The sequence below is a fragment of the Gaeumannomyces tritici genome (genome assembly GCF_000145635.1).
Source record: "Gaeumannomyces tritici R3-111a-1 unplaced genomic scaffold supercont2.40, whole genome shotgun sequence".
Lineage (NCBI taxonomy): Eukaryota > Fungi > Ascomycota > Sordariomycetes > Magnaporthales > Magnaporthaceae > Gaeumannomyces > Gaeumannomyces tritici.
In genome coordinates this window covers 8,998-17,059 of record NW_008804584.1, presented here as the reverse complement: position 1 = coordinate 17,059, position 8,062 = coordinate 8,998, and the positions used below count along the sequence as shown (strand labels likewise).

Genomic DNA, 8,062 nt, shown 5'->3' with positions numbered 1-8,062 from the left:
CCTCCATGCGGCGGCGCGCCTCATCCCCTTCCCCGCCGGTGGACCACTCCGGGGTCTCGTCCTCGGCGGCGACGCCGAGCAGCACGAGCACGCCGCACGGCACCGTGGGCCGGTTGGCGAAGCGTACCAGGGCGTCGGGGATGCGGTAGCTCCACAGGACCGTCTGGCTGGTGGTGCCAAAGGCGGTGGCGGCGCTGGCGAACCACGTGCCGTCGGACCTACTACCGCTGGTGGTGGTGGCGGCGCTGATGCCGGCCCCGTACGTCCCGCCACCGCCACCGCCGACGATGCGCAGGTGGTCCACCGACAAGCTGTCGAGCTGGACCGAGCTCTGGAGCCGCTCCTCGAGCGCCAGGGCCGTCGCGAGGCCCTCGGCCGAGATCTGGCAGGTGATGGGACGCGGGCCTCGGACCCCGCTACGTCGCGTCGAGCCCACGGACGACGACATGTCGGTTCCCTTGCGCCGGAGGGTGTCGTCGGCCTGGTCGCGGGGCACCCGCCAGCTGCTGCTGCTAGTGCTGTCGTCCTTGTCGCTCTTATCCTGGCCTTCTGCCGCCGCCGCCGCCCCCTTGTCCCCGCCGACCTTTGCGTCGCCTCCGCCGCTCACGTCTACTTCCGCCACCGCCGCCGCCCTCCCCCTCGGCCTCCGCGTCCACGGCGGCAGCTCGACCCAGTAGGGCGGCAGGTCGGAGCAGTCGCGCGTCGTCCACGCGTCGGCCCACGACACGGCGAGCGACAGGTGGCCGTCCGAGTCGGTCAGGGGCGCGACCGTCAGGGCCGGGCGGGCGCCGTCCGGGCTGCGCATCAGCACGCAGCCCACGGGGGCCCATAGGCCCGTGGACCGCAGCAGCCGCCAGCCGTGCGGCTCGGGCGCCGCGCCCAGGTCGAGCAGGTAGCAGACCAGGTCGTCAAAGGCCACCTCGGCCTGCGGCTGCCGCAGCTGGTCGGCGTACTCGACGCGCTGCGTCCGCAGGCCGATGGCGCTCGTGCGCCAGTTGAAGGCCGTCCACGACCCTCCGGGGATGGCGCTGGGGCCCGCGCGCGCCAGCCGCCAGTACTGGGACCGGTGCTGGAATCGGTCCCAGGGGGCCACGGCGTACCGGGGTAGCTCGATCTCGATGACGCGGTTCACCACGTCGCCGCGCGTCAGCGCCGTCAGCTGCGCGCGCCGCAGCGTCCGCTTGATGCGCGAGACGGCCACCAGCGTCACCACTGTGTTGTACAGGATCGGCAGCACGCCCAGAACGGCAAGGGGAACGCCGATATAAGCTGCGGGCTGGCGTGTTAGCTTTGGGGCAATGGTGGTTATTTAACATAGGTCAAGGTACTAACTGATAATGTCCGTTGCTGTGTGGGTGTTGTTGTCCGACATCTTGTGTGATTGGCACCGGCGGCGGGCTGGCCAACCGGATGCGAGGGTTCGCTGACGAGGAGAAGGTCTGGGCAAGAACAACAGCTCGATGAAAGTGTAAAAAGAAAGGGCGTCGATTGCGATAATCCCAGGCAAAGGGGCAGGGCAAACTTCAGCCGCACGTTAGCGACCCCCGCCCGCCTTCCATCCCCTGCATTGGTGCCGATCGTGTCCCAGCTGAATACATCGGTCTGGGAACATGTGTGGGAGCAAATAAAGGTTGTTCAGAATTTGATCGTACAGGTTTCCCAGGAGGCGTCCCAAACGGGCACCTCTAGGTATATCCGTCAGAGCCCCAAAGCCTCGCTCAATGACGCAGAATTTGGACGGAAAAAGAAGGAGACTGCCCGAGATCACAACAAGACGAGCATCACATTAATCGGAATATATCGTTTGGCGAGTCCATCGACTCGGAAAAGACTAGTTTATTGATCGAGAGGTATCTTTTGTTGGATGCGAGATCTATAGTACTTACCAGATGTCACCGCATAACTTACCTGCGCCCATGTCTACCTACGGCGTTCACGGCGACGATTGGCTGCAAGCTAGGCTCACTGAGTGTTCACTGATGCTGATTTCGACTGTTAGCTCGAGATCCCTGCCAAATCTCGACAATTGAACAGAAGATGGCGAAAGGTGCAGAATCAGATATTTGCCTTGTCAAGGGCAGTCTCATCAAAGCATATGCTATGTAGACCGTCGTGATAAAATTTAAATCATCATGTGAGGAAGGAGGATGTGTTGGGAAGTGCGAAGCGAAGTAAAGCAACTGCGACGACTTACTCAGATGGCTAGGATGCACCAAGAATCAAGCTGGTACGGCGACCAAGTTACGAATCAGTTGGAGCATCTGTATGGAGTAGGTCAGCAAGCTGCAACACTTCAGTCAAATGACAAAAAAAGGAATGACAGATCCAAAGATCAGAAATGGACAGTCTCATCTTTGCGGTTAAGCTCGGACATATGCTTGTCTTAATTTGTTGAGTCGAATCATCATGTTGGGTTTGGTAGGCCAGTGGCTGGGAAGGATGCAGCAAACAATGTGGGGGATGAAGAAGATACGGGTACTAACCAGAGGATCACAAGTCACATGCAGAACAGAGCTGTATGCATCGATCAAGAAGATAGACTGTTCTGATACACATGTTAGCTTGTCGCCTTGCAAGTTGCGAAGCATCAAGATGTGACAGTCAAGGTGAAGATCAGATAGGCATGAATGGTAGTTAGGTTATGTTGTCTGCATCGGTGAACCCGGATAAGACTCGTCATCTAGAAATCATCAGGCAACGTGGAGGAAACAGGAAGAAAGGTTAGGCTTACCACCAAGGGGCATGAGCTTGTCAACATCAAGACATGTGAGCGCTACCCAGCAGTATTCTAGAGACACCGGCCAGTCAGCGTCGTGACGTCGTAGTTGCTTCAGCAAGAACATTGAAAGCCGAGATGTGTGTTCAGTGGACGAGGTTTTCTAGGCCTGTCACAGAAATGGCATGTCTGCTCATTGAAAATCGGAGCCCAGTGCCGTTTCATCATGTGGATGTCGGAGGAATCGCGGTGCGGGATTGTTGCATACCATCAGCGACGAGACTGTTGGCCATCGTGAGTAACTGCATCAACGTTAGCGTTCAAGCCGCAGACAAAGAAGGCAAAAGTGATGATGAGAAAAGAAGATTCAGAAACAGCCATTTGTTATCTTCAACGGAGACCTCAGTCGGTAATTCCAACTTGCCGAAGCAAAAAAAGTGATCATCAGAAAGAACGGAGGGGGAGTAATGAGGATGTCGACCTACCATCAACGAATGACCAAGCGAGCGCAACGGTCTGCCACGCACACCGAAAGTAAAGCGTGTCGCCGAGACCGTCGCGCCGGGGCGGTCGAGGTCCGACAGAAGCTAGATGACCAGCCCAGGAAGCAGGCATCGTAGCCGGAATAGAGAGGCACCACTATGGTCGAAGCTGTCAGCGAATTGTTGCGTCCAAGTTGTGCGCGACAGAACAGAATGCCGAGAGCTCGAGAGCTTTCAGACTGACGTGACAAATAGCAGTTTCATTCCTTGCGGTCAAAGACTCTAGTTTGTTTGCGGTTTGCGTGTGTCATCAGGAAGGAAGGGAATCCCAGAGGATGGAAGGAAAAGGGTCGTCGCGCGAACCTACCTGGTGCCGTCGTCCTGTCCCTCGCGCTGCAGTTTCTCTCAAAACTGCTACGAGGGGTTGGAAAGGAAGAAGAAAAAATCAAGCGCTAAAAATCTTCGCGGTGGAATCGATATAGCTCTTTTTAGTGGGGCAGAATGGAGCTTGGGTGCTGCGTCACGTGAGATCGCGCTAGCTTTGGCGGGGACGCGTCTCGGCGGAGTCGGGCGTATCGGCGGACAGGGGAGAAGACAGCTGAGCCACGGACTAATAACTTGACAATCTGCAAAGGCTGGAAATCCAAAGTGCTTTCCAAACGTCATCATCAGCCGTCCACCGAGCACCAACGACAACTCAATCGCGGTCAAAATGCCTGAAATTGCCGAAGGTAGGCCGTCCTTGCAGCCTGAGTCATCATCAGGCCGGTCAACGTACAATCCACTTACACAATCCACCATCTCCTGCAGTTGCAAGAGTCGTTCATTTTCTTCGCCAACATCTTGTTGGCAAGAAAGTTCGGATGGCCATTGCGCAAGAAGACAGCAGCGTATTCGGCAAGGTTGGCACTACCGGCCCCGAGGTAGCGGCCGCGCTCATGGGGAAGAAGGTAATTCCAGCTTCGACGCTCAGTCACGAGCTCTTGGCTGACACACACCTAGGTTGTCTCTGCAGGGAGTCAGGGCAAATACTTCTGGTGAGTGGCAGTCTCCAAACCAAAATTCGGCAAGGCGTGCACCTAGTTTTAACATAGCTCCTGTCAGGCTTGTCCTTGAGAAGCCCCCACATCTTGTGATGCACCTGGGAATGACAGGTACGCAGATGCGTGATATCAATGGCATTACCCGGAGGCCGAACTGACCTTTGTAACCATACGTGTTTGCCGTATCCCAGGATGGGTACATTTGCGGGGCATAAAAAGCGCCTACACGAACTACTATAAAAAGATGAAGCCCGGCGAGGAGGATCAGTGGCCTCCAAAATACGCCAAGCTACAGCTGGAGACAGAGGGTCCAAATAAGGTTGAGGTCGCCTACACAGACCCCCGGCGATTCGGCCGGATCCGCCTCGTCGACTGCCCCGGGGACGAGATCCGGAAGCACACGCCGCTGGTCGAGAACGGACCGGACCCCGTCGTGGACGCCGACGTCTTCACGCGCGAGTACTTTGCGGCCAAGATGACGGCGCGCCGGGTCCCCATCAAGGCCCTCCTGCTCGACCAGACGGTGATCAGCGGGATCGGCAACTGGGTGGGCGACGAGGTCCTCTTCCAGGCCCGGCTGCACCCGGAGCGCTACTCCAACGAGTGTAGCGAGGCCGAGGTGGGGCGGCTGTACGACGCCGTCCGCGACGTGTGCCGCACCGCCGTCGACGAGCTGGGCGACTCGGACGAGTTCCCGGCGCACTGGCTCTTCAACTACCGCTGGGGCAAGGGCGGCAAGCCCAGCCGGCTGCCCGACGGCGAGCCGCTCGCCTTCGTTACTGTGGGGGGCCGCACGAGCTGCTTCGCGCCCGCTCTACAGAAGAATAAGGGGGCCCTCCCGCGGGGTGCGAAAGTTATCAAGGAGGAAAGCGAGGAGGTCGAAAAGAAGGAGGAGATTAAGGCCAAAGAGCAGCAGGGATCAGATAAAGATGAGGAGCCGCCGGCTTCCAAGAGGAGACGGGTTGCAAAGGATGCCAAGGCAAAACCGGTCGCTTCGAAAGGAAGTCGACAGTCAAGTTCGAAGCGTCCAGAGAAAAAAGAGGTGAAGGAGGAGCCAGGGGTAGAGGCCGCGGCGGAAGACTCTGGAAAGAGGAGATCCGGGAGGCTTCGGGGGATAGCGAACGGGAAGCCGACGAACTGAATGCGGTGGTGCGTGGTAGTTATAGGAGGACTACGCATAGTAAACGATGCTTGTTGCGGTAGGCTTGATGGCGGGGTGGGCGATTTACTTTATTCAATCTCCCTAATACCTGCCCCTCGCCTCCGTACTCGGAAATCACAATAGACACATTTCTTTAGATTCCCAGCACTAATTCTATCACGCGTGAGAGTGCTCAAAACCGAGAGTTGTTTGTGTAAATGTGGTCATAAATCGTGGTGCTACGTAAAACCCCAAAATCCAAGTGTCGATGCAATGCGCTTGCTATGCCAAGGGGCCCATGTAATCCAAAATCCGAGCCAGTCTCGCCAGCTTCATAAAGTGTCCATGGTTCTCCCGAAATCGTGGAGTTGGTCAAGCCAAAAAAAAAAAAGGGGGGGGGATAGGAATCAAATTGGAGAGCCGCAAGAAAGAAAAAAACACAAACGACTCGGCATGAGGAGAAAGTCTGGCCGTATTGAAAACCCCCTCACACCTTCTCACCGAGGAAGCCGACAGAGTAATGATAAACCCCCGAGTCGTCCCACGAGATTGGGATGATGGTCAGGAAGTTTGTGAAGGCGGAGCCGTCCTTGCGGAAGTTTGGCACCTCGAGCTGCAGCTCGTCGTTGCGCTCGACGGACCGGCGCATGGAGCGGACCAGGTCCTTTGGCACGTGGCGGCGGGCCGACCCCTGCCTCACGGGGGAGCTCCGGCCGGGCGGGGCCTGCAGGAAGCGGCAGTTGTGGCCGACGACCTCGGCGGCCGAGTAGCCCGTCAGCTCCTCAAAGGGCCCCGAGACGTAGACGATGGGCGCGTCGGGCTGCGCGAGGTCGCAGAGCACCATGGCGCACGACGCGTCCACGGCCCCGAGGTCGACCTGGGGGTTTGGTCTGGCCATTACCCGGAACTGTGCGGATGGGGGAAAGAAGCGGGGGGCGTCAGCGGGGGGTCGTTTACTGGGGGTTGTTGCTCCGGAAGTAGAAAGAGGAAGAAGCAAGTTTCACGTACTAGTATGTCGAGCATGTTAAAGCCGCTCGTCGAGTAAAGTCCTGGGTAGATCAGGGGGTCTTGTTGGCTGTAGTCTGCGGCGCTCTGGCTACCATCGGCGGCCTTGAGGTCGTCCAACTGTCAGCTTCGAAAGCTCCCCCGCTTCGGCTGGACGATAACAGGACCGAAGAGCCAAGAACGGCACGCCAGACGGCAAACAAAAGCCCCTTACCTTCATGGCGGCCACCTCCCACGAGTTGAGCACCGGTGGCGGGCTGGGAGCCATAGAGTAACCGATGATATCTGTGGAATACATCAAGGGCCGGGGGGTAGCGATGATCGACGGGAGCCAAGGTTGTGAAGCCCGGGGCACTGCCGGGGGTTGGGTGTGAGAAGGAGGGTGGGAGATGGGGCCCTTCTAAATAGCAGACCCGAGTTGCGAGAGAGAGAGAGAGAGAGAGAGAGAGAGAGAGAGAGAGAGAGAGAGAGAGAGAGAGAGAGAGAGAGAGAGAGAGAGAGAGAGAGAGAAGGGCAGCGAAGAGGAAACAGCTGCAACCCGGCCTTCGTTTCGCTTGGCTATAGCGCCCGGTGATGGTGATGGTTTGTGGTACCCCGGATCGGGATCGAGTGTGGTCCGGAGGAGAGGCCGGGCAGACAAGACGGAAAAGTCGTGATAGGTAGGTATTTCGCCCTGGTGGGATGTGGTAGGAGGATATATGTGCAGATACCAAGAGCGAGCGAGAGGGAGGTTGTCAAGAAAACGGCCAGGTTGTACGGAATCAACCAAACAAAAGCCTGTCGCGGATCGAGATGGACGACTAGAGCACAGGCCAGGTCGGAACAAAGGCACGACGACACGGCCGGCAGCGACAGCGTCGGTGAGCACCTAACGGGACGGGATGGGCACCCAGCCAATGGACGGGCAGGGATGCATGTGTTGTTGTTGGCTGGGCCCCGGAGGAGGCTTCCAGCTCCTCCTGAGCCATGGCATGTGGGGGAGGGAGGGGGCATGTCAGGAAGCAAACAGGCAAAAAGAAAAAAAAAAGGAGGCGTCAACAAGCCGAGCTAGGAAGTAGCAAGCAACAACAGCATTTGGAACCGAAGAAAGGTTGTGTGGCCAGTGAAGACGCCGTGATCCAGGAGCCAAATGGCAGCCCTGGAGATCGGGGATGGGGCCCAGACTGCCCAATGCGGGCCACGAGGCCAAGGGGGGCCGGCGGGAGCCTCAACTTCGTTGGTGCCGATTTGGGACTGGGAGCAATCAGCGCCCGGATCGGGAAGCGGTCTTGGCGTGGAACCAAGGGATGGAAGAAGCGCTCCGTTAGGGTATCCACAGGTAGTTGCGCCTAGTAAGAGGTACAGTAGGGGAGCACCTAGATAAGTCAAATCCCGTGCTGTCTTTGGAACGGTGTGTTCCCTCTCTGCACGCTATTGCGTTCGTTCCCTGCAAGGCGCAATGCAAGAGCGCACGTCTTGTCTCCTCCCTCTCCTGCATGCCGGGGCCCTCGACTCGCCTGGCGCCAGTCAGATGGCCCCGATCGCCAACGTCCAAGACCGCCCCCGGGAGGCCCTGCGATCTATCGGCAAGACGGCCGATCCCCGACAGCGCGGGACGGGCTCAGATCTGGAGCCTTTGTGGTCCGATCGGCCATGGTTGGAATTAGGACCCTGCGGACGGGTTCATATTTTCTCC

General features: G+C 58.1%; 4 protein-coding genes across 4 annotated transcripts; 1 reads left to right on the top strand and 3 right to left on the bottom strand.

Moving 5' to 3' along the window:
- Positions 1-1,469, bottom strand: GGTG_13726 (hypothetical protein; the record flags this gene model as incomplete). Its single annotated transcript, XM_009231643.1, has 2 exons — positions 1,333-1,469; positions 1-1,269 (listed from the first exon to the last, which is right to left on the bottom strand). Coding segments are annotated over exons 1-2 (1,309 nt in total), but the record flags the coding sequence as incomplete, so codon positions are not given.
- A 312-nt stretch (positions 1,470-1,781) lies between these two features.
- Positions 1,782-3,666, bottom strand: GGTG_13725 (hypothetical protein). Its single transcript, XM_009231642.1, has 7 exons — positions 3,566-3,666; positions 3,202-3,355; positions 2,985-3,018; positions 2,732-2,788; positions 2,484-2,545; positions 2,195-2,261; positions 1,782-1,982 (listed from the first exon to the last, which is right to left on the bottom strand). The coding sequence occupies exons 2-6, from the start codon at positions 3,202-3,204 to the stop codon at positions 2,220-2,222; spliced, it is 198 nt and encodes a 65-aa protein (XP_009229906.1). The 5' UTR covers positions 3,205-3,355; positions 3,566-3,666; the 3' UTR covers positions 1,782-1,982; positions 2,195-2,219.
- Positions 3,667-3,791: 125 nt separating this feature from the next.
- On the top strand, positions 3,792-5,596 carry GGTG_13724 (formamidopyrimidine-DNA glycosylase). The gene is made up of 5 exons (XM_009231641.1): positions 3,792-3,929; positions 4,009-4,148; positions 4,201-4,235; positions 4,303-4,352; positions 4,433-5,596. Exons 1-5 carry the CDS (start codon positions 3,911-3,913, stop codon positions 5,380-5,382), a joined length of 1,194 nt encoding a protein of 397 aa, XP_009229905.1. The 5' UTR covers positions 3,792-3,910; the 3' UTR covers positions 5,383-5,596.
- A 273-nt stretch (positions 5,597-5,869) lies between these two features.
- Positions 5,870-6,655, bottom strand: GGTG_13723 (cellulose signaling associated protein ENVOY; the record flags this gene model as incomplete). The annotated part of the gene is made up of 3 exons (XM_009231640.1): positions 5,870-6,289; positions 6,391-6,492; positions 6,602-6,655. The coding sequence occupies 3 exons, from the start codon at positions 6,653-6,655 to the stop codon at positions 5,870-5,872; spliced, it is 576 nt and encodes a 191-aa protein (XP_009229904.1).
- Positions 6,656-8,062: the final 1,407 nt, after the last annotated feature.

Excerpts from the sequence above, each read along its gene's own strand:
- GGTG_13725 (XM_009231642.1), bottom strand. Across the intron at positions 2,789-2,984 it reads CAACAGTCTCGTCGCTGATG|AATACTGCTGGGTAGCGCTC; the intron begins GTATGCAACAAT and ends CGGTGTCTCTAG. Across the intron at positions 2,546-2,731 it reads CAAGCTCATGCCCCTTGGTG|AACAGTCTATCTTCTTGATC; the intron begins GTAAGCCTAACC and ends CATGTGTATCAG.
- GGTG_13724 (XM_009231641.1), top strand. Across the intron at positions 4,149-4,200 it reads CCGCGCTCATGGGGAAGAAG|GTTGTCTCTGCAGGGAGTCA; the intron begins GTAATTCCAGCT and ends ACACACACCTAG. Across the intron at positions 4,236-4,302 it reads AGTCAGGGCAAATACTTCTG|GCTTGTCCTTGAGAAGCCCC; the intron begins GTGAGTGGCAGT and ends AGCTCCTGTCAG.